At 34.0% G+C, this 26,039-nt stretch overlaps 3 protein-coding genes across 7 annotated transcripts; all 3 read left to right on the top strand.

Annotated features, from left to right (window-relative positions):
* Window positions 1-67: 67 nt before the first annotated feature.
* On the top strand, window positions 68-1,876 carry LOC115874065 (venom serine carboxypeptidase-like). Its single transcript, XM_030889125.1, has 4 exons — window positions 68-254; window positions 311-647; window positions 719-1,402; window positions 1,464-1,876. The coding sequence occupies exons 2-4, from the start codon at window positions 314-316 to the stop codon at window positions 1,847-1,849; spliced, it is 1,404 nt and encodes a 467-aa protein (XP_030744985.1). The 5' UTR covers window positions 68-254; window positions 311-313; the 3' UTR covers window positions 1,850-1,876.
* Window positions 1,877-7,634: 5,758 nt separating this feature from the next.
* LOC115874064 (venom serine carboxypeptidase-like) lies at window positions 7,635-19,723 on the top strand. 5 transcript variants are annotated; one of them, XM_030889121.1, is made up of 6 exons: window positions 7,737-7,904; window positions 11,062-11,307; window positions 11,360-11,488; window positions 13,976-14,110; window positions 16,848-17,766; window positions 19,458-19,723. In XM_030889121.1, exons 1-5 carry the CDS (start codon window positions 7,868-7,870, stop codon window positions 17,759-17,761), a joined length of 1,461 nt encoding a protein of 486 aa, XP_030744981.1. In that variant the 5' UTR covers window positions 7,737-7,867; the 3' UTR covers window positions 17,762-17,766; window positions 19,458-19,723. The 5 variants fall into 5 exon arrangements, with proteins under 5 accessions (XP_030744983.1, XP_030744981.1, XP_030744979.1 ...); XM_030889123.1 differs by lacking the exons at window positions 7,737-7,904; window positions 19,458-19,723 and adding an exon at window positions 7,635-7,730 and having other exon boundaries at window positions 16,848-17,858; XM_030889119.1 differs by lacking the exon at window positions 19,458-19,723 and having other exon boundaries at window positions 16,848-17,858.
* Window positions 19,724-24,302: 4,579 nt separating this feature from the next.
* LOC115874063 (venom serine carboxypeptidase-like) lies at window positions 24,303-25,939 on the top strand. Its single transcript, XM_030889118.1, has 2 exons — window positions 24,303-24,475; window positions 24,540-25,939. Exons 1-2 carry the CDS (start codon window positions 24,463-24,465, stop codon window positions 25,901-25,903), a joined length of 1,377 nt encoding a protein of 458 aa, XP_030744978.1. The 5' UTR covers window positions 24,303-24,462; the 3' UTR covers window positions 25,904-25,939.
* Window positions 25,940-26,039: the final 100 nt, after the last annotated feature.

Below are 26,039 nucleotides of genomic sequence, written 5' to 3'. Positions count from 1 at the left end.
AAGCACTTCAAAACTAGGTTTACTCATGATTAAAACGTTTATAAGATATTTAAATTTCAAGATACCTACCGCATATTTAATTTATCTTTAAGTTATCTTCGAAACTCCCGTACTGAAACATGTTAGTCCTTTAAACAAGTTATTATCTGACGGTACTTGAATGTCTCGATTGCTTTAGATAACTCTTATAATAAAACCTTTTATTAGTTCTTTGGGTAGTTTATAATTCATTCACGTTCTTCCGTTCCGTATTTGTAAGTATTCATTGCATGTTTTATTGATACCATTCTGTTCATTTTTGTCCTTACAGACAATGATTGCAAACTTCTCCTTTTTCATATGGGTCGTTTTGTCAGTTTTAAGCCTTTCCGAAGGTGCCTATCCGAACATATACCAGCCTATTAGAACAAATGACATATCAGCTGATGATGACGTAGGCGATCCCTTAATCCTAACGCCACTTTTAAAGAACAATCAGATCGAGGAAGCCAAGAAGGCTGCTTCGGTTAAAATTGCTGGGTTTGAAAATACTACAAGCTATTCAGGATATTTTACTGTTGATGAGGCGTTCGACTCTAATTTGTTCTTCTGGTTCTTCCCTTCGGAGAATGACTATGAGAATGATCCTGTTTTATTGTGGCTTCAAGGTAATAATATATCTAAGATCATACAAGTATATATCCGACAACAATACAATAACTCTAATTATATTGTTTAGGTGGACCTGGAGCTTCTAGTTTATACGCCCTCTTTAGTGAAAATGGTCCATTTATAGTTAAAAATGGCGATGAATTAAGTCTTCGAGAATATACTTGGACTAAAAATCACTCCGTTTTATACATTGACAATCCCGTTGGTACAGGATACAGTTTTACCAACAACGGTTTCGCTCAAAACGAAACCAAAGTCGGTGAAGATTTATATCAAGCCCTAGTTCAGTTCTTTACAGTTTTTCCTGAAATTGCTAGCAACGCTTTTTTTATAACTGGCGAATCTTATGCTGGAAAATACATTCCAGCTATTGGCTATACAATATATAAACGAAATGCTGTAGAAGAATTCCAAATAAACCTTCAAGGCTTGCTTATAGGAGATGGACTTACAGATCCTGAAAATCAGATTTCTGAATTGGGAAATTATTTGTACGAAATAGGATTTGTCGATGATGAAGGCAGAGAACAATTTAGCAAATTACAAAATGAGACTGTTGATTATATCAAACAAGGCGATTATTTGAAAGCTTTTGACAGTTTTGACGTCTTATTAAATGGCGATTTTACCAGACCAACGTTGTTTCAAAACTTGACGGGATTCACCACTTACTTTAACTATCTTTTCAGACCAAGTTTTGATGATGATTCTAGCTATGAAACATTTATACAGACTGCAGACGTCAGAAAAGGTAATTTTATTTTTTAGCAGAATATGAATTCGATGAAGTCAATAACATTTTTATTATTTAGCAATCCACGTGGGAAACTTATCCTACTCCAGTACCGACGTAGAAGATAATCTTCGAAATGATGTGATGCAGAGCATTGCACCATGGGTTGCAGAGCTTTTATCTGCTTACCGCGTATTGTTTTTTAATGGACAACTTGATATCATCGTGGCATATCCACTTACAGTCAATTTTCTGAAACACCTAAACTTTACTTCTGCTGAAGAGTATAGTACAGCTGCGAGAAATGTTTGGTATGTTGATAATGAGGTAGCTGGGTACGTCAAAGTTGCTGGAAACCTCACTGAAGTACTGGTCAGAGCCGCTGGACACATGGTACCATCGGATCAGCCTAAATGGGCATACGATTTAGTTTACAATTTTGTAAGAAATATTTCTTTAGCTTAAAATGTTAATAAAAGTAACGACAAATGACGATGATGTTTTTATATAATCCTAAGTTTATCCTATCATCATCATTATCATGATCATTTTCAGCTCATTCAACGATTTACAATTATGGTGTAGCCTCTCTCGCATATTTAGATACTCTCTTTGTAGTTGGGCCCATTGTTGTCTATTGTTGGCTATGCGGGCCCAAGTTATTCCTACTAATTATCTAATATCATGGTCCCATCTCAGGTTCATGGTCCCATCTCAGGTTCGGGGTCTTCTTCTAGGTCTCTAATCATTCTAGGACTTCGTAATTCCTCGTGGGTACCATGCTGCAATTTTTGTGGTCCATCTGTTGTCATTGCCATATGGAAGATTTGACTCTGTGGATGACATCTATTACCTGGGTCTTTTCTCGTACCCATTCTGTTCTTTTACGGTCTCTCTTGGTTATTCCAAAGATATTTCATTCCATTGAGCGTTGTGCGACCTGCAGTTTCCTTATAATGTCCATTTTATGGTTGATTCTCACTATACCTTCCGTTTAAATTCCATATCCTTTCCATATCCGTTCTATATTTGTTATTGAATTGACACTATAAGCACAAAATAGAAATCAACCAGAACGCCGACTCTGCCGAATTTGATGACGTTTCACGAATCGCGACGCCATATTAGCAGCGGGTAACTCTCAGGGCCGGATTAAAACGCTTTCGCAGGCTGTTGTCAGAGTTATCTTGAATAAGTATTTTTATTATCTGATATGTGATTACAGACTGAGCGTAATACGTTATTTCGAAAGGTAAAGTTTGTATAGATAACTCAATGGACTCGACGCTACGAACAGCTGCTGTCTTCTACGATAGTCAGAATTCAACTAAATCCTGACCTGCCCTGACTAAACCGATAACGCCGCTACATTGACAGATGTTACCCGCTCATAATGGAATTTTTAGGTTAGCCACCGTTTCGCGCGCATTTTGGGAGTCAACCTTCTGGTTTATTTCTATTTTGTGCTATAAGTAAGCTTATTCCCTTCCGTATCATTTCCATACTTTTTATTGTACAATTTTTGTCATTATGAAAGTTTTATTTTAAAAATTTGTATCTTTTGAAAAAGGTAATAGATTTAATTAGGAGGTGAAAGAATAAATATATATCAGCAAAATGTCAACAGAGCTGGTTTGATGTAAGACAACGTTGTTACCGATACGCTTCAGTCCGTCAGTCAAAAAAATGTATGGAAGGAAAGGATATGGAACGAAAGGGAAACGGAACGGATAGTGTGCATTGTCCTATTCATTTACATGATATAATATTTTATATAAACGGAAGGGGAACGGGAGGGAGCTGATATGGAAGGTATAATGAGAATCAACCTTTAAGTATCCAGATTTCGCATACATAGGTCATGACTGGTAATACACATTAGTCGAATGTTTTTTTCTTTAGATAGAGTGGCATTCTAGATTTTAATATGATTGAGTTTCTTCCATAAGTACTCCATGCTAACTTAATTCTTCTGTTTTTATTTAATTCCTTTATCTAATTACTCTCATGCATTTCTATTATACAAACCTGTACCTATCTCTTATAGTTTTCGAGATAAAAACTAAACTATGTGTAAAATTGGCAAAAGCATTGTTAAAATCATGAATTAAACTTCTTTAAAGTTGAAATTTGGGTTATAGCGAAAGGCGGAAACACAAGTCGTTAGAAAACTAGAATTAATTCTTTGATATTATCTGACTTTATACAATAATTCAAAGTTGATGAATTATTGCTAGTCAAACTTCATTAATATTATTTTGAATGATATATTACCCTAGAAAAAAAGAGGACGATAACCTACAGAAAGAAATGAGATCCCATCAAAAACATAGAATGTAAAAAATGTCAAGTCTCACAAATTCTTCCACTATAAAAAGTTGTCAGATCTCATGTAAATAGGTCTTTCGGTATACCGGTACTTTTGAGATATTTCGGTATCGGTATCGTATTTTATAAGACCGGTATACCGATTTCGGTACCGGTACCCAAAGACCGGTTCCAATCGATACCGGAAGACCGGTTTCAATCGGTACAGAAAAATAGATTCATGATAATACTGAAATCAAAAAATCTGTATAAAACGATTTCGGTACCGGTTTTTGCGCAAAGCTGATTGTGTTCTTCTACTCTAGGTACCGTATGATCGAAAAAAAAACCTGCGTCGGTGATGGCTATGAAATGAAGTTTAAAGAAGGCGTCCATTCTTCTCAAAAAGACCTGGTTCAAATTAAAAAGAAGTTGAATCTTTTTTATACTTCTTTTTATGAAATGAAGTATGCATGTATATTATGTAAATTAAAATATCCGGCCTGTAAAACTCAGGCCGATATTCAATAGCGTCTACTCTACTATTTAAAATATGTAAAATAGCATCTTATTTCCGCTCCATTTATATATCCAAGAACAGCAGCTTTCAGTACTTTTTCTATTTTTCATAAGTAAAGATAATGTTGGACAAGAAATCAAGAATATACCGGGTGTTGCATCGTCGGACAGGACATAGGAAATCCCATGTAAATTTTAATGGGGTTATATTGGCTTCCCTAATTATTTTAGAGAATAATTCTATTTAAGTTTATTGAAGAGCACTAAAACCCACATTCAAAAGAATAACTTTAGATATTTTTGATTAGCTCGTTTACGAGTTATCGCCGATTTCTTTTTAAATATTTCTCCTTTCTTATGGCCCTGTATTTACTTATGAGCACCAGTCAAGGTAAAAGATAACTGTCAAATGAAGTTGTCATTTCAGAAATTTACCTATTTAGTGCTTTATTATTATTGAAAACTCATTCCTACATCGGAAATCTTAAAGATGTATTTATAAATACAAATTAATATGAATTAAAGCAAAATAAAGTAATCAATTACAAGGTTAATTTTAGTATTATTACAATATTCAATAACTTATTAATTTAGGTACTATTAAATTGTTAGAACTTTAGGATTTAAGAAGATGTTCAAATATTCCTCCATCGACTGCTAGACAATAACCCAGGCGATCATAAAATTCTCTTCTTACATTCACTAGTTGGTAAACTGAAATTCTATTGCATTCGGCAGAAATAGCATTTTTTTACTCATCTTTTATCCTTGTATATCCTGTTTTTTAAATGACCCCAGAGAAAGAAATCATTTGGCTAAATATAAGGAGACCTTGCTGGCCAATTTACTGTATGATTTAGGCCAATAACGTTTCCGTTAAAACTATTGTCTAAATATTCCCGAACAGCCAGGGTACTATGTGCCGGGCAGCCACCAATTTGGTACCAAACTTCCTGATTTTCCCTAGCGTGGATATTGCGTCCTTGTTTCAACAAACCTGTGTTGGTTTTCTTTGTTCCAATATCGATAATTTTGAACATTGGGTTCATTATTTAAGGTAAACGTGCATTCGTCAGTGAAACATATGTTTTTTAAAAATTCCCTATCCGTGTTTGCTCTTTCCATCATATCAAAACAAAACGCCTGCCGCCGTATTTCGTCCCCATCTCGTAGCTCTTGGTGTTTTTCATATTTGAAGGAATAGTATTTATGTCGTTTCAAAATTCGAAACGCTCTAGTGTGATCTATTCCTATTTCATCCTCAAGTTTCCTTGTGCTCATCTTTCCATCGTTCTCTTCCACGCACAATAAAACTTCTAAGTCGGTATCATTTCTTGCTTCTTATTTGTTAGGGTACCTTTGGTCTCAAATCTCTGGATATTCCTTGCGATTGTAGATTTTCCACGTATCGTTTTATTCGGATACAGAGCAGCAAACATGTCCGACACCTTTTGATAACTATTTCCTTGATAATACCATTTAATCATCAATACTTTTTCTTCGGTAGTGTAATTCATGGCTAATATTTTCGATGTAGGTATGAGTTTTTAATAATAATAATAAAGCACTAAATAGATAATTTTTTTAAATGACAACTTCATTTGACAGTTATCTTTTACCTTGACTGGTGCTCATAAGTAAATACAGGGCCATAAGAAAGGAGAAATATTTAAAAAGAAATCGGCGATAATTCGTAAAGGGGTTAATCAAAAATATCTAAAGTTATTCTTTTGACTGTGGGTTTTAGTGCTCTTCAATAAACCTATATAGAATTATTCTCTAAAATAATTAGGGAAGCCAATAATTGACCCCATTAAAATTTATATGGGATTTCCTATGTCCCGCTAGACGATGCAAACACCCGGTATATAACATAAACAATGAGAATCTTAAGTTAGATCCATAAGGTTATAACGATATATAACAGATAGATTTACGATATATTCCGAGAAATCTAATTTATCCCTCAAAATACCGTATTTACTTAACGTTACAGTCACGAGAACATTCTATTTACATTTTTTAATACAGTATCATGAGGTATATGTGCTGAGTGGCGAATACAGAGGGGGGGCTCATGGGGCCAAGGCTCCCCTGATGATATCTATTAATTGTGTTAAATATTAGTGTTTTGTGTAAAAAAATGGCGCTCGAAAAAGCACATTCTCCATTATTTTTTATTTGGGCCCTCCTTAAAATAAATTCCTGTGTCCGCCCCTGTATATGCTCACTGCTCACTGCACTGGCACAACAACCAAAAAAAACTGTTATTTCGGTCTTTCCAATATTCCGATTCATCCGGTCTTCCGGTCCAAACGGTCTTTCGGTCCAGCCGGTATACCTGTTTAGTATCGGTTCCACCGATATAATTGTTGGAACCGGTATATACCGGTTTTAAGACCGGTACTTTGTGGTACCGGATACCGATACTCAGATCTTACTATTTATTATTATTTTACTAATAACTTTTCGGTTTTAGTTGACTTTTGAAGCTTTTATTACTCTTTAGTATCAGCTAAAATTGCATATACCATCGCATTTAATTTTTTTAAAAAAACGCGTAATGTTTGTTAAATTGTAAGACAGCGCCTCCTAGCGTCTACGTTCAAAAGCTTATTTTTATTATTACTCTTTAGTATCAGCTAAAATTGCATATACCATCGCATTTAATTTTTTTGAAAAAACGCGTAATGTCTGTTAAATTGTAAGACAGCACCTCCTAGCGTCTACGTTCAAAAGATTATTTTTATTGTTTATGTGGTATAATATAGAGTAAGAAACGTTCTTCTAAACGAGATCTCGTTTGTTGGATTCCGATCATCCAGTCCGGAGTTATTGAACATTTAAATAAAAACATATCTCGCCTTCTCCCACCACTTTATTTTAGCAGATAGGGGAAAATGGTTCTAACAAAAAAGATCTAAAATTTACTGAAGATTATGAAGCTATTATTTATAGTACATCTTATCTAGGCAAAATTTCTTAAAAATTCCATTTTGTTATTTTCCATTGCAATTGAACCACCTAGCGGTAGTTCTACAAACTTAAGAATAATTTCCAGCATTTTCTCATGGTATCTTTGGTTATAAATATTTTTTCCGCAGGCCCTACGACCCAGTGGCGGATACAGAGGGGGGCTATGGGGTAAGGCCGCCCCTAAAATATGTAAATTGGGTTAAATATTAGGCTTTTGGGTTAAAAATGGCGCTCTAAAAAGCATATTCTATACATTAATTTTTATTTGGACCCCCCCTAAAATCAATCCCGGCCCCCCTAAAATAAATTCCTGTATCCGCCCCTGCTACGACCAATACTTTCCGAGATACAGCCGAGAGCTATTCTTAGTGGGACACCCTGTACATTTTTCACACTTTGCATAACTACAGATTATTTCTATATTTAGTACGTAAGTCAAAGACGATAAGACAAATAAAAACAATATTGTGTTGTTATACAGTGATTTTGTTTGATATATTGTTGTTTCGTAGTTATTCTTATTCGCTTATTCCTTTTTTAAAAGGTAAATAACAATATGAAATAGTGGTTGCTCTTGAATTATTGAGTTATCTTAATTAAAGCCGACTTTGGACTTTTGGGCAGAAACGAATAATGGTTTTATCGACCGTTGTCAAGCCGCGAGAGCTCTTTTATTAAAAGATGTATCTTGGTTACAAATATGTAATCAGTGACCAGTGTATGTTTTCATCCTAGTGCTACCTACCTAATCGTTATACCGTTATATACGTGCTTGATATTACAGATATGTGCTTATAAAATTCTTGTGTTTTTAAATTTTTCGTGTGTTAATGTGCTATTTTAATTAACAAGTTTTACGATTTGTAAAGTGAGGTTACAATATCCATATATAGGCACAAGTAAATTAGGTATTCATATCAATATATACTTTCGGCTATTATTGGAAAAGCGTATGGAGTGTAGAGGTAAGGAGAAACATCTTCGTGCATTAAAAAATGGTCATAAAAAAGGGAAGATTTAAGATGGCGCTGCTGTAGCAAAAACCTAAATTTTAAAAATGCGCCGAAAATGTTTAAAACAGAAAATGATTCAAAAGAGATAAAATTTGATGTGAAGGCGCGGGTTTCAAAAAATAAAAATTTTATTTTCCTGTCACATGAAATAAATTATCGATTTTTATTCAGCAGCAATAGACTGGGCCTCTAATATATAAAAATAATTGTTTTATATTCTAAAAAAATATAAAAATAAAGCTTTTTTGGGTAATGTGTTGTTATTAGCGCCACTGTGGTCATTTGGTGAACCCTTATCCCCACCCCCCCATTTCTGTGACCAGTTTTTCAAATAAAGTCCCATTAGAGATATTTCTCCTCATCTCTACACTCCATAGAAAAGCGAGAAACAAAGCTAGACTTTTTTCTGAAAATTAACTCAATATTATTGTCATACACTCGAGTTCCTTCGTAAAAAGTTAAACATGTACAATATATCCCCGGATTGTCTTTACAAGAGGATTTTTTTTTATTATTGAGATTTTGAGAAGAATGCACTCTTCATAAGTTTTGCTTGTTCTAAAATGGTTAATCCTGTCTATCGTTTTCCAAATTTCATTCAATAATAAATTATCGATTTTTATTCAGCAGCAATAGACTGGGCCTCTAATATATAAAAATAATTGTTTTATATTCTAAAAAAAAATAAAAATAAAGCTTTTTTGGGTAATGTGTTGTTATTAGCGTTCTAAAATGGTTAATCCTGTCTATCGTTTTCCCAATTTCATTGCCGTTTTAGTTAAAACTAAGGACAACATGAAAATATAGTTCATATCAAATAAACTTTTAGTCACGTGATTAAGCTTGACCGGCACAACATTGCCCACTTTTGCATAATATTTTCTTTTAGTCAAAATACTTTAAGAAACAAAAAATAAATTAATTATAAATATATAAACAGTTATTATTTACATCAACAAAAGTCACCTTCTTAACAACACTTAAGGGACATAAAAGGCCATTACTACCGCTTTCCCGTTCAAAACATTCGAATAAAGATTTTTACGGCTATTAAGCTATCTTGTACCCACTTCGCACTAAAAGAGGTTCTAAAAAGAACAATGTTCGACTGCCAGATTTGCTAGTAAAACATTAAAAATGACCTAATAACATATATTAATAGTGGACCCTAAAATCTACTTAAACATAGTCCCAAACGGCACCAAAAGTCGCTGCATTCGCGTATTCCTATATAAAATTCACTACAAATTACGTTATTGTAGAGAAATTCGTCTTGTCCACTTATATTTGCTCTCTATTGTTGCAAATTCCGCATTATTTTATAGACATTTTACATAATCATAATATTACTACTGACGTCTTATCCATTTCAAATACTTATACCTAATTTTAATAAAATAGCTTACTTAATAATTCCAAGTTAGGATACAACTATCTTGCTGTAGCAAAACTTGGAATATACATCATGCTGCAACAAAACCCGCCTTGCTCGAATTGTTTTTGTGTTTTTCTCTTTAAAAATTAAATATTAATTTTTATTTCTAGAAAAAACAGATACAAAACTATGATTCCACTCAATGGGCACGTTTTTGCGTCTTCCGTCGTTTTTTTTTGCAATTTCGAAAATGACAGATCATACTTAAACGTGATTAATGTGAAATGTGATGGAATGACGCATGACAGATATAGCATAAATATAAACCTACACTTAATATACTTTTCTACAAACATCGGTGAAGTAATGTAGACATGATTTTAACTTCTAAAATGTAATTTTAAAAAAATAAAAGTGATTTATTTTTAACACAAATGAAAAAATATACAAATACCAAAAGTTGTATTTTTGTGTATGAAAACTTATACTATTGCTTAGGCTTACTCGTCAATTACTCAAAACAAGCTATATAGTACCTACAGGACCCAGTAGGTAATAGTGCGTCAGGCATCTCTAGCTCCTAGAATAAAAAAACTTGGGAATTTTGTTTAAGTGCAAACCTAAAGTATGTACTAGGATATATTTCAGGAAAATATTTTAACTTCTACAGGGTGGCTCAAAAAAGTAATTTTTTTTAAACGTAACACCCTGTATATTATTGCATTTTTGGCTTCCTTTCTGATCACTATACATAACCCTAGGATATGAGTAAATATATTTCGATAGTTTCAGAGATATTAATAAATAAATAAAAAATATATTTTTCAGACTTTCTAAAAAATATATTAAAAATAAAAACAGTCTAGTATTTTGAACATCCTGTGTGATTTAAGATTACAATATTTATAGCAAAGTAAGTACAAACTATCTATAGTAAATACCTAATATAGTTTGCTATTTAGGGACAGTTCTTCTATTTTCAATAATTTTTTAAGAAAGGCTAAAAAATATATATTTTCTATTTATTTATTAATATCTGTGAAACTAACGAAATGTATTTACTCATATCTAGGATAATGTAAAGTGATCTGAAAGGAAGCCAAAAATGTAATAACATACAGGGTGTTCCATTTTAAAAAAATCATCCCAATCCGGTCACACTTTTTTGAGCCACTCTGTAGAAGTTAAAAGATTATCCTGAAATACATCCTAGTATATACTTTAGGTCTGCACTTAAACAAACTTCCAAGTTTTTTTTTTCTAGGAGTTACAAATGCCCGACGCACTATTGCCAACACTGTATACTCTTTACCACACTTTACTAGCTATATTTTATTTTGGCGGGCTTCTTCATATTCAGTTACCTCATGAATAAAAATCAAGAAAAATCATAATTATAGTAATCCTTTAACTCCAATTTTTTTTCTGGTATTTTCCTTGCATTATTACTTCATTACAATTAATTTTTACGTTAATTTATTTTTCAGTTTCCATCATGTCTCAGTTAGGACTGTACGTGTTATTGCTAGTTATTGACAATCTGTTACACGGTACCACCGCAACTTTCCTATCAAAACTTTACCCAAGAATTAAACAGATTCCTTTCGAAGTTGGAGACGATCCTGGCGTTCCACTGTTTTTAACGCCTTTAATAGAAGCTGGAAAAATTGATGACGCCAAGATGGCCGCTGAGGTATACTTCAGTGGATTTCTGAATAAAAGGAGTTTCGCTGGTACCTCTGGTATGTTTAACTTTAACAAATAATTATTAAATTAATTTTTTAGGGTATTTTACCGTCGATAAGACCTTTAACTCCAATTTGTTTTTCTGGTATTTTCCTTGCGAAACAGATGATAAAAACGCGCCGCTTCTCTTGTGGCTTCAAGGCGGACCTGGCGCATCAAGTTTATTGGGTAAGTGCCACGATATGATCATAAAGTTTTATGACTTATCGAGATTTGTATGGTGACAGATAAACAAATTATGATAAAAAATGTCCATAGGTACCTCTTTGGCGGATTAATCTCTTTTATTTTTGTCCCCGTAATTTTTGTAAACGCCGCACATACGGGTATTTTGATTATTTAAGCGGCCAAAAGTCAATTTCGTAGAACTCATTGCAGATGGAAATAGAATAGACCTGGCGGAAGTTGAATAGCGGCAGAATAATAGGTAACCCTGTATTCAACGGCCAACATGATAATGGATCAGTAATATCAAGTCACGTTTGATCCTCTTTTACATGTCAACGTTTAGTTTGAACAGTGTGTACATTAATTATCCAAGGTATATATGAAAAACTAAATAATGGATCCTGATATTGCTGGTAAGTGGTTGCATATTTAATATTTAAAAGTTTTTAAGTATTCTTAAACACCTTTAGCAGTGTGCAAAATCATTGCATTAGTTTTGCTTTCATTTTAAATAATTCTTTCACATAGCTAAAGGTTTTTGTTATACTTCAGGGTTCGTCCCACATATTTAATAAAGTTCAGTGTCAACTTGAGAGTATATAGAAAATGATTATCACTAGTTTAATGCAAAATTAGTAATTCTAGAACAATTTCGATTCGAAGAGTGTCTAACTTTGTTTCAGGGTCGTCAAATGCTCGAGTAGTAAGTCGGAGGTACTTGTTTGATAAAATGCAAGAACAAGATTTGCCTACTTTTGACGATAAATTAGAGTATCTTGAAAATAATATTTTGGCATACCAAAATTATTCTGAAGATCAAATAAAAGATTTAAAGCACAGATTCTCGTACATCAAGTCACAATTTAAGCAAAGATGGTCTAATGCCCAACGAAATCTTGATAACTTCCTTAAAAAAAACTATACCTGGTTAGAAGGAACGTTTGAACAACCTTTGGTAGCACCGTTCAGGGCGTTCACCAAAGGAATTTGCTGAATTAAGCGAAAGAAGTCAACGAAGACGAACTGAAGAACTACGAAGTACAACAAGTAAGGAAATTGCTTCAGGCAGCACGAATAACACTTCAAACCTCGGGAAAAAGAAGTGCTTCACAGATGCTTAAAGAGATGGTCATTTCACCCAATTGTGCAAAAAAATATAAAACTGCATACACTAAAACTCTACAGGATGAAAAAGACAATAAACTGGCACCTATTTGCGCACTTTCAATATTTGTTGAGGCTGATCTGACTAGGCGGCAATACGAAATTATTAGAAACACAAATAAAAAATTGTATCCTTGCTATAGTGTACTACAAAAACCAAAACAACACAAAAAAATCGCATGAAACCACTTTTTTGTTTGTGCTTAAACTAAATATACTTTTGGTCGCCTAAATAATCAAAATACCCGTATGTGCGCCGCTGCGTTAATCCAACGGACCCCAATTTGTCAGCGGTATTTTTACTAAAAAACAAATAATACAACAAAGTAAATTAACAAAAAATAATGCGCATATTACGGCATACAAGCAGTTTTAAAAATGTATTATTTCTGCATACTTTCATAAAATAATGTAATTTTACAAAATTGTTTAGAAATATTAAATGATTGTTACCAAAGGATATTATTCTCCCAATTACCTTTGCATATATACAAGTGAAATTTAAACCATAACATGATATAACAGAACCGACAGGTAAAACGTTAGTGTAGACGAGGCTTCAGCATTTCATCATCATCACCGTCATCATTTTCAGCTTGTTCAACCGTTCAACCATTTCCATTCGCCGGTGCTGCCACTATCAGAGAATATCGTAAACAACCGGCATATACAAATATACACGGATTTAAATAGCTATAGTGTACGAAAAATCTATTATATAATTATTCTAAAAATGTCAGGCAATATAATTTGTGAAAATTCTAAAAAATAACTATTAATTATGTAATGGGCACTTTGTTTACTCGCCTGTTTGGTCGAGCTGTTTGAATCCATTTTTGTTTTTGATCAAATCGGTGTGAGAAGTTGTGAAGCTATAAAATGTTGTTTCGGGAGAGTTGAGTATCCGGTAAAGTTGAGTTATTGAATGTTAATGCAGCCAACAATTACGCCCTCCTTTACGTGTTATCATTTTTTCGACAATTGTATTAACATTTGAAATTGTCACAACACAAAGCGACATGCATTACATGAATCAGCATTACAGGACATGAACCTCGTACCTCAGTGTTTTATAGTCTCAATAACTGCACTATTAAAATCTAAACTACTTAAATATTATGACAAAGCCACGATTTTTATATTATTACAATGCGATCAACATTCGAACTGCGTGAAATACAGAGCGAAAACTTCTGATTTCTGTCGTATCGAGCGCTGCGGTCGAAATTTTTAAAATCAACTGAAATGCACCAAAACTATAGGTAGAGAGAAATGAATTATGTTAATTTATAAAAATATACCAATGATAGTATTTACTTACAGGTCTTTTCATCGAGAATGGTCCATTTTCGGTAAGATTTGAACATGGCTTGAATGAAAGAAACTACTCATGGACCAAAACGCATTCTGTCATTTACATTGATAATCCGGTGGGTTCAGGTTACAGTTTCACAGAAGGTAAATTAAAATATAATATCTATCGTATACAATATGTAAATAAAATAGTGTATTAAACTTTACTAGATACTAATACATAAAGTTCCTATGAGCAAATGCCCTAAGATACATCCCTAGGAAATTACAGTCCTTGAGGGTGTATGGGTGCATCCACACCATCCTAGAAAAAGCGGAACGGCGCGGCGTATCGGCGTAACGGCCTAGAATCGATTTGCAGCAATTCTAATGGCTGAAATTTTTCGACAATTCATCAATTCAACAATTTCAGCCAACAGAATTGCAATTTTTTGCAATATGGCTGAAACTCTGTGCGTTGCCATACTAAAATTTGTAATATCTGTAATACGTTTGACGAAAATATCTTTGGTCAAATCCGCATTATGTATTGAATATTTATTTGTGTTGAACATAGAATAAACAACACTAATAAAAAATAAAAATTCTTTTATAGGTACTGAATATGACGTATGATCGAAAAGAGTCGTTTAGTTGGCTTGGAAATGACTATTATTGACATTTACCATAATATTTTACATATGATATAACAGCGATCTTCATTTCGAAGCCATCTCTGACGCCATTCTTTGTTTAAGCATATAATATTGTATTAAATACTTATATAATAATGTTTAATGATATCATCTACTGTATCCAAAATCCGTAAATCTATGAATTAATCAGTAGTTCTGGCACCACTGTCTCCGGCAACCACTCACTCTGACGACTGAAAGCAGAACTACGGTACATATTCTTTATCCGCTGCGCTGTAAGCGACAGTTTACAGCTCTTACAACGTTTACAAACTCTTACACTTACTCTTACACTACTTTTAGAGACATAAAGGCCCATTACTACCGTTTTGCCGTTTAAAATATTTTAATAAAGTTGCTATGAGTTTTTTACGGCTATTAAGCTATCTTGAACACTTCCCACTAAAAGAGGTTCTAAAAAGAACAATGTTCAACTGCAAGGTCTGCTAGTAAATATTTAAGCTTAAAGTATCACAACATTATTTATTTAAATCAAAAACTCGTAATACAAAACTAAAGTGTCAAAACGAATGACAATGTTAGAAAATAAATAAATAAATGCGGCAATTTGACTCTTTTTTACAGCAGAGCTAACACCTGAAACCCAAGCGCGAAATTTAAATTCCATTTAGTCAGCACGCCGGCGCCGAACAGTTCCATGGTTGGCAACAATGATTTTAAAAATCGCGCCCACGATTACGTAACTAAAAGTTTAATTGATATAAAATATGTAAGTAGAGTCTGATAAGGAAAATAACTTCCTAAACTAGGGTGTGGAGCCTGGAAAAGTGCCTTAGAATTTATAGAATCCCACAGATATTAGAATTTGCGGTTTCCATTTTGATGAAGATAGTTTTGCAAATTCTTCGAGAAGCCGTATACATTCATATGATATACCTATTCCATCATTCAGGTTATCAACTAGAAAAGGCAATAATATGCACATTTAAATGCATGAAATTTTGCCATAATATTCCGGTTTTTTAATTGCATTACACCTAAAATTTATCCGTGGTATACGGCCAGCGTTCTGACTGATAAAATAGCATTTCCGTTACACCGGTAACAGTGGCGGACACAGAGGGGGGCCCATGGGGCCAAGCCCCCCCCCTCCCCCAAATCTATAAATTGGGTTAAATATTAGTCTTTTGGGTTAAAAATCGCGCTCTAAAAAACATAATATTCTACATTACTTTTAGTTGCCCCCCCCCTAAAATAAATTCCTGTATCCGCCCCTGCCGCTAAACGCGCCCGCATTTGATGTCGAAATAATGATAGAATCCCGGAGAGTAAGTCAACTGGTATATATACTGTAAACTTTGATATAACCGTTAATATGCGCAACCTTATGGGCGATTTCGTGGCACAAAACCTGTCCGAGATGTAGCTAGCGTTACCGTCAACGTGTCTGAGATTTAGTTTAGCTCTGCGCCGCTGCGCGCTGATATTTTTTATCCGCTGTCGTTTGCATAATAGGGTTTATTGAAGAAATAAAAGGATGCGCAACCTTATAGGATTTCGTGACACAAAACCTTTCCGAGATGTAACTGGCGTTACCGTTAGCGAGATTTAGTTTAGGTCTGCGCCGCTGCGCGCTGATCTTCGTTTACAGCGCAGCGGATAAGAATATTGTACCGTAGTTTTGCTTTCAGTGGACAAAGTGTTACCAGAACTACAGATTAATCCGTAGATTTACGGATTTTGGGTGCAGTACATCAATAATGCGTATTTTCTATCATTAGAGAATATAATATATTATTATATGATTAAACAAGGAACGGCGTCAGAGTTAGCTTGGAAATAAAGATCGCTGTTATTTCATACGTAAAATATTATGGTAAATGTCAATAATCGTCATTTCAACTAAACGACTTTTTTCGATCATACGAAATACTCACTACCTATAAAAGAATTTTTTTTTGTTTATTATATATTTAACACGAATAAATTTTCAATATTCGGCCATTAGGTTGCGTATCATTCAGACAAAATTATTAAACATTAATTTTAAAAAAATAATTCTGAATCTAGTGCATTTCTACATAAAATAGATGTTTAATTTTTTAAGGGTATATTGTTGACTTGTTTCAGGGACGATATTCAACGTAGATAGAAATAAAAAGAAAAATTAAATTTTAGCTGGTTCTTTATTAAAATATGAAGAATGAACTAAATTAATATTTTTTTAACCTTAATCTTATATTTAGGTGGATATGCTCAAAATCAGACAAAAGTCGGAGAAGATATATACAGCGCTCTGCAACAATTCTTCACAGTTTTTACTGAAGTTCAACCTAACGATTTTTATATCACAGGCGAGTCTTATGCGGGAAAGTACATACCAGCAGTTGCATATACTATATACAAAAATAATCCGAACGCTAAGTTAAAAATCAATCTTAAAGGTTTAGCGATAGGGAACGGATTTTGCGATCCCATAAATCAATTAGAATACGGAGAATATCTGTACCAACTCGGTCTATACGACGATATCACTAGAGACCAAGTAAAAACGTTAGAACAGCAAGGGATTAAACTTATCCAAAATAAACAGTACGAGGAAGCGGCACGTTTCTTTGATACCCTTATGGACGGAGATTTTTCGAATACCACCCTATTCAAGAACGCTACGGGATTCAACAATTACTTTAACTATTTGTACCCCATCGATCCTTTAGAAAGCGGTAGGAATCTTACGGGAACATACATTCAGAGGGATGATGTCAGAGCCGCTATCCATGTGGGAAATGCTATTTTCCACGACGACGACAATGTGGAGAAAAACCTTTTGCCTGATCTCATGCAAAGTGTGGCTCCGTGGATATCTGAACTACTAAACAACTACAGAATTCTATTTTACAACGGACAGTTGGATATTATAGTGGCATATCCGCTCACTTTGAATTTTCTTAATAATCTTGATTTTAATGCTGCTAAGGAATATCAAACAGCATCTAGGTACCAATGGACTGTTGATCAAGAAATAGCTGGTTACGTAAAGCAGGCAGGTAATTTAACAGAAATATTAGTAAGAGCTGCGGGGCATATGGTACCTGCTGACCAGCCTCAATGGGCTTTTGATATGATCACGAGATTTACTAGGAATAAACCTTTCCACTAATTGTTGTAAGTTTGTATTTGTATCTATTATTAAATTAAGTTTAAATTTTATACGAGACAAATGTATCAATTGCAATCAAATAAATTAAGTTAATATTAAAATACCTTTTATTCTATGTTTATCAATTATAATTTACGAGTTCACGAAAAATAAATTACAAAATGAAGTAAATAATCCAGTAACCCAGTAGTTCAGTCATTGGGGATTTTTGCTTGGAAAAAAGTCCGGAAGTTTTGCAACTTTGCAGGTTTATAGGTTTTGGGGCCCTAACTAAAATCCATAAAATGCACATTTCCAGACTTGCCGCCGGCGCCGCCACCTTGCCAAGATGGCGCCCAAAATCGGTATTTTGTGAATATCTCGAAAACTATGCGTTTTTCGCGAAAATTTGAGGAGAGCAAAATTAAAGAGAATAAAATTTCCTATAAAAAAAGTTTTTATGAAAATTTTTGCTAAAGTCAACCGTTTAGGCACAAAATCTCTGGAAATTTTACAATTTTGCGTAAAATATGATATATTATGTATAGTCCATTTTCCGAAATCAAATGTCGGGTTCACTAAAACTAGTTTTAGTTTAGTTTCTTCAATTTTGTCATAAAACAGTGGCGTATCATTAATTCGCTCATTAATTTATGAATAATTAATTTTAATTATTGAAAATGTGTACTTAAAACTCCACCCAAGAGGTAAAGTACATGGCGCGTTTATTTTAACGTGGTCTCCCCGGAGGCCTACTCCACTAGATAAGTTAAAAACTTTAACTTATCTGCACAAGCCCGACGGATCTGGCTTATTGATGTCAAAGTCGATCGTGTCTGCTGTGCTGGGCTCATCAGGGTGATCTCTCAATACGTCCAACTCTTCATCTTCAGCCGCCAGAGGGATATCTACAGGCAAGTCCAACTCCTCTTCATCGGATTCGTCGAGTGACACTTCAGTGACACTGTCACAGAATTTCCCATTACAGTATGCACAAATCATTGAACATTTTAATCCTGCTTTTCTGCATCCGCAGGCTTTACCATAGTTGTTGGTTTTGCATTTACAGGATAAAAATGCCAATAGGGATTTTGGAGCTGGATCTTTCGACTTTGTGACTAGAGTAATGCCTGTTATTGTTTTCATCCAACCCCATTCTTTGGCATCTTTGGTACAACCAGACCATGAAACCAATGCTGAACCTGGTGGTAAGTTTGCAATGAATGCTGTCCAGCACGAAAATTAATTATTAATAAATTAATGAGCGAATTAATGATACGCCACTGTTTCATGACAAAATTGAAGAAACTAAACTAAAACTAGTTTTAGTGAACACTAATCGACATTTGATTTCGGAAAATCGACTATATTATGTATATCATACTTTACGCAAAATTGTAAAAATTCCAGGGATTTTGTGCCTAAACGGTTGACTTTTTAAAATTTTCATATAACCTTTTATTCTCTTTAATTTTGCTCTCTTCAAATTTTTGCGAAAAACGCATAGTTTTCGAGATATTTACAAAATACCGATTTTGGGCGCCATCTTGGCAAGATGGCGGCGCCACCGCCGGCGTCAAGTCTGGTAATGTGCATTTTATGGATTTTAGTTAGAGACCCCAAAACCTATAAACCTGCAAAGTTTCACAACTTCAGGACTTTTTTCCAAGCAGGCCCCTTTTTTGATCCCCAATGACTGAACTACAGTGTTTTCCAGCCAGAGATACTTGCTATTTTGGAAGGCCTGCGAATGGTTGAGTGAGGAGACTCTTTCCGGACGAAAAACTGCAGTAATAACTGACCACTGACCACCATGTCGACGCTGAACTTATCTACCATACCATATCCTCCAAAATAGTCGAAAGTTAACCTACGCCTACGTAGGAAGTTAATACGATATAGCTTTGCTTTGGATTTCAGGCTAGAAAAACATCGAGGGGAACGAACACGCTGATGAACTTGCAAGGCGAGGATCGTGCCTCGCGTACATCAGAAGAAAATTTTACTTCCGTCAATACCATAAAAATAGTATATTGTTTTATTAGGAGTAAAAATGACACCTTTCGTGGCGAAGCTGTACGTTTGACAGTCGAGGCACAAAAAGTCATTTTTACTCCGAATAGAACATGCTATTTTTTAAAACGTCAAGTTTTTGAACAATTTCAAAAGTTCCAAATATGTAATATAAAAATATTTAAAAGTCATACCTTGTATGTGATTATATATCGAGAAACTATGGTTACTCTCGTTGAATTTGACACTTTATGTCAGTTTAATAATATATTTTCGTACTTTTATGCCTAGACGAGTTTTTTACATTGTCAATCATGTCGCAAAAATTAATACTATTGTGACGTTTGAAAAAAAAGACATTTACTTTCATTTTTTGTCTATGGTGAACAATAGATAGAAAACCTTAAGCGCCCGCAGAATAGCCAGGAAAACTTAACCTAAATAGGACATTAGGAAATCGCTTGGAAGAGCTCACAATTAAGTTGCGCTAACGGCGACAATTGGGGAACACTGGCATGTGTGCATCCTCCTTCAAGGGCCCGAAAAAAGAAGAAACGGTTCTACATATCATATGCCACTGTCCGGTTTTGTTTGTGATCCAGAATCGTTTCATTGGAGGCTACAGCTTCGTAGATCTTGAAAATATTGCCGGGAAGAGTATAACGGATGATTGCCGTTATACTCTCCGTTTACTCAATGCCACCGAATGATTGGTTTGGGTTAGGTTATAATCATCAAACTAAAACACTAGTACACCAATAATAACCTCAATACACCATAACACTTTATTTATAATGTATTTTCTTCATAATTAAAACTTCGGAGTTTTAATTATCTGCTGATGATGTTAACATGGTTAGCGAAACGCGCGTCCAGTGCAAAAATAAAGTGTTTTGGTGTATTGTGGTGAATTAGTGTTTTATTTTGCTGTTGTAGCACCAAAGATTCCAACCGTCAACTGTAATCTGGTTATGAAAACCAATATACCGAGTGCGTCTCAAAAGTGGCTGTTTATTTTACTTTATTTTTTCAGATAAAAAAACGATATTTGATATGTTAGTATATGACATAAATTAGGATTGATTGAGGTATTCAATTGTTTTTGGTCACTTCCTGTTTCACCGGAAATGACTACAACTTTTGATTTTTAAATGGCACCCTCGGTATTATTTTACTTTATTCGATAGAAAATGATATTCTGAATAGAATGACACATCATATGTCAACTTTGGACATTGTCGCTTAATAAAAAGTCGTATTTTAAAATTCAATCTAGAGTGCCATGACTATATGTTAAAAATACCAATTCTTAATCAAGCAGCCTTGGAAAAATAAATTTGATCGTCTAATATTTTTAGTGTCTTGTCCTGGCCAGTGACAAAATGCTCAAATGGTATTTTTAATTATTATGAACGAAGGTGTGGTTCATTACCATATCACTTTAACAACAGCAAAAATATGACATTAATCAAAATTAAAATGTCAATAATAAAAGGGTTTTTCCTCTTGTAAAGACAATCCGGGGACATATTGTATGTAGTTTCTAGTATTTTTGAGCCCACTTTTTATTCTGACGAATTCTGATAATTTTACTTAATTTTAAAATGTTAAACTTGAACTCTAAATGCTTTTATTTATAGCGACTTATTTATAACTAAATTATATTTATATTAACTAATATTTCAGTAGATTGATTGAGATGTCATTTTCATATTATTCAACGCCATTTTGAAAAATTATATCAAAATAAAATATAATAAAATAGAAAGTTTTGTGGATCTGCCCAAGCTCACCTGATGATGGAGTAGGGCTCCGAAACCGGTAGTGAAAGCAGGTTGATCCACATTATGACAAACACAGCGTAGAACTAAATTTCTATATCAGCAGTTAAGTGGCAAGAATCCTTATATATTTTTATAATAAAATGTAATTTATGCACTAAATAAATATTCAAAAAACGTAGAAGGTGCCATTTAAAACTCTTGGCTTGGGTGACATCCGTTTATAAGGTTTATACCAGCAACTAGAAGTAATATTCAATTGTTTTTAATCAAATATGAGTTTTGATGAACTATACGTATGCATACATACATATTACCATTACTCGCTGACGAGTATCTGACACGCATCAGAAGATGGTCACGCAAGGCGTTTTCTTTCATGAGCTTTTCTGTGACTGAAAAGTTCGATATGTTATGTTATCTGCCTACCGTACTCCGGACATTCAAAAATCTCATTGCTTTGTTGCCTCTTTACTTTTTGGTTGTCCCTGTTAACTGAGTCTACAATTCCCTCCAATGAGTTCTATTGTGAGCTGCTTCTTCCCACTCTTTCTGCATGTTAATCCTCTTTAAGTTTTAAGTAAAGATGAACTATACAGGGTGATTCACAGCCATGTTACATTTATGACGTTTATTATGACATCTTGTTGTTTTAAATGGAACACAAATGGTATATTATTATATTTTTCGAAACTACTTCTATTAAGAAATCTACCTAAGGTTTAGCCCGATCCTGTCGTGTTAAGCCACACCCCAAATTCCAAACACACGTACTTTGATTAAGGCTTAATTAAGGTTTGCAGAGCTTCAGCATTTGCCATAAAATAGCGAGCAATTTGTTACAAAACCATATAATATGTTATATATCACTGTAATCACAAAACTTCAGTTTATTTCCGTATTGTAATCCGTTGGAATTTTAAATTATGTCTTTATTTTCGATGAAATTTAGTCCAAACATAAGAAATATTTTGTTAATGTTTGACCATCAAAATCTTAAAAATAAAAAAGTTGTCTAAAAATGTGCTACAATACGGATATAGTATAATCCTTTATCTTTAATTTCCTTCTTCATTTGTGTAAAAACACCTAGCCAGTTTTACATAAAACGTTAAATGCCGAACGCTTCTTTTGCTACTTTTTCGGACTAATGAAAAGACTTAAATAAAGCGGGATTTACACTGTATCACTTTCGATGTACATCCATAGTAAATCATCCAGAGTGAAATCATTCAAGGTGATCATCCTTATTATTTACATATTTTCATCCAGTTCGGTACTTTCACCAACGTTTCACCAAACGCAGTAGATTAGAAGTAGATTTACTTTGCTTTAATCTTTGCATTTATTATTCCGCAAGCATTCGTACTGCTGGTATGTTTCAAGAAAAAGTTCCATGTGCTTATCTTGCCACTTGAACGACATTGTATGAAATATAAACTGAGCCTTCACTCTGGATGAATCATCGGTTCGAGGAACAACTCTTTCATCAAAAGTTGGTTGGGGGTCGAATTGTTTCATTGCTCCTTTTTAGTTCACTCTTTCACCTTAAGCAGAGTTTACACTGTGTCACTTTGGATGTACAACCAAAATGAATCACTCAGATTGAATTCCTCCAAATTGAACATCCTTATTTACATATTTTCATCCAGTTCGCAGCGGTTCACTGTTTCATCTTCCGCAGGCTGCCACTTCTCCCAGTGTTCGAGGTTGGCCGCACGAGTCGGCGTCGGCTGTTTACATTTTTTACTTGCCGTTCAATCTGGATGAATCAACGGTTTGTTGAACGCTCCTTCAACAAAAGTAGGAAGACCGTCAACTTATTTCTTCGTTTATTTTTAGTGTATCTACACTTTGGATGAAACAGTGATGAAAGGCAATTTATACTTATCACTTTGGATGATTCATCCAAGTTGTACATCCAAAGTGACAAATGTAAATGAGCCTTGAGACACTTATCACTTTGGATGATTCCTTCAAGGTGAACATCCAAAGTGATAAATGTAATCCTTAATATGTAAATATAATGTGTAAATGCAATCCTTAATATGTAAAATGTAATCCTTCCTCGTAATGAGCCTTAAGATTTGGGGTGCCTATGTTTTGCTAAGTACTTTAACATTAATCAGGGTGGGACTAACGATTTGATATTAAAGAAAAATGTGGGTCGATTGACATAATTAGGGACGGGCTACAGAATGACGCTCTCGACGTTTCGAACCGATGCCTCTAAATGGTCGAAATCATCAGGATTTTTCTTAATAATTAAGATCGGAACCAAACTCGACACGTGGATAGAGATACCAGATACCTGAATGGAGTCCTCAGACAGGCAGATAGACAAAAGTAAGAACCCATACCAACACATAGTGCACACACAATTTTTATTTTGATCCCAAAAATATGTACTCGTTCTTTGACCACGGAATATTGGGACACCCTGTATAGTGGTGAATTTAGAATATTAAAGTTTTTAAAAACCTATATAACAGATGTTATTTTTCTTTTCTCATCAATAATCATTTTCGAGGCTTTTTCTAATTTTATTGTTTTGTCAATATCCATAAAATTATAGATTATTGACAAAGCAATAAAATTACGAAAACCCCATTTGAAGCATATTTTTTCTATAAGAACAAAACTAATATATGAAGTTTTTATTATGTCATATTAAAACTGACACTTAATAATTATTGATAAAAAATAACAAGCATATTTTCTTAAACAAACAACCGCTTTCTGATTAATATAAATCAATACTTTACCAACCACTTACTGACTATATTCACAGTTGAAAAAAAATTATCTTTTTGATAACAACCTTTACAATTGTCTTTCCACATACATAAATCAATCTCTATTCTTAACAAGTATTATTTTCAATTAGTTTAATTCGCTCTTCAGAATATTTACTTGATGTTTTAGGGAATGACATTTAAAAGTAAGTAATCTTAAATCTACTAATTAACAGTCTACCTATAATTATATAATTTTACTATTTGCAGTGTTTAACAAAGGAATAATATTTGTACTTATCACTACCATCAGTTTCCAGCTATCTGAAGCTTATAGCTTAAAGGAACAAGTGGGAGTTAGTGATGTCGGAGATCCCCTCATACTCACCCCTTATATCGAACAAGGTAAAATATCAGAGGCTCTGGAAAAATCTGCTGTTACCTTCGAAAATTTTACACGCAATGGACTTACAAGTTATTCAGGTTATTTTACTGTAGACAAAACTTTTAATTCGAACATATTCTTTTGGTTCTTCTTGTCGCAAAATGACCCAGACAATGATCCAATAATATTGTGGCTACAAGGAGGACCTGGTGCTTCTAGTATCTATGCTTTATTTAAAGAGAATGGACCTTATATAGTGGATAAAAATCTAGAATTGAGCTATAGAAACGAAACGTGGACCAAAAATCATTCGGTAATTTATATTGATAATCCGGTTGGCACAGGCTTTAGTTTTACCACGGGTGGATTTGCCGAAAATCAGACGAAAGTCGGAGAAGATTTGTATAACGCTTTAATACAGTTTTACACACTATTTCCTAATTTACAAGATAACGAGTTTTATGTAACCGGGGAATCATACGGGGGGAAATATATTCCGGCAATTTCGTACACAATCAATCAGAAAAATCAAAACGCTAGCCTTAAAATAAATTTGAAAGGATTCGCCATTGCCAATCCTTTAAGTGACCCAATCAACCAAGCCGATTATAGTTCGTACATGTATTATAACGGACTTATTGATTCTAACCTAGCAGCTTCCCTCAAATCGGAACACGCATTGTTTGTTTCTGCTATTCAAAGTGGAGATTATTCACATGCCACCGATCTCCTAACAAAAATTCGTAGTAAAATTCATACAAGTAACAGGCTGCCCAATATTTATAACCATCAAGACCTCCAAGCAGAAGAACCTGATTTCTGGTCGGAATATCTTACTCTAGACAGTATCCGGCAGGAGATTCATATTGGTAATGTTAATTACGGAGTTCAAGAAGATGATGTGGTTACTCGTCTTCACGCAGATAAAACTAAAAGTGTCGCGACTTGGATCGAAGAGCTCCTTGGTAATTACAGAATCCTATTTTACAACGGACAGGTGGACACGTTGGACCCTTATCCGTTAATGGTAAACTTCATTAAAAGGCTGACCTTCAACGGGAGCAGCGAGTACAAAACGGCCACCAGAAAAATCTGGAACGTGGACAATGAAATCGCCGGTTACTGGAAAGCGGGAGGAAATCTTACTGAAGTACTCGTACGAGATGCTGGTCATATGGTTCCAATGTACCAGCCTAAATGGACCTATGACCTCATATATAAATTTGTTAGAAATATAACATTAGATTAAAATATTGACTTTTAATAAAACTAATATTATCAGAAACCAGTATTTTTATTATTCTAGTATAATTTGTTGAGTGTATCCATAGTCTAACAATTATAGAGATCCATTTTTATATTCAAATAGATAAAAATATACACTA

Source organism: Sitophilus oryzae, unplaced genomic scaffold (genome assembly GCF_002938485.1).
Source record: "Sitophilus oryzae breed Bouriz unplaced genomic scaffold, Soryzae_2.0 scaffold_1218_pilon_pilon, whole genome shotgun sequence".
Classification (NCBI taxonomy): Eukaryota; Metazoa; Arthropoda; class Insecta; order Coleoptera; family Curculionidae; genus Sitophilus; species Sitophilus oryzae.
Note: the sequence above shows the minus strand (reverse complement) of the source record. Positions and strands in the feature narration are given on the sequence as shown.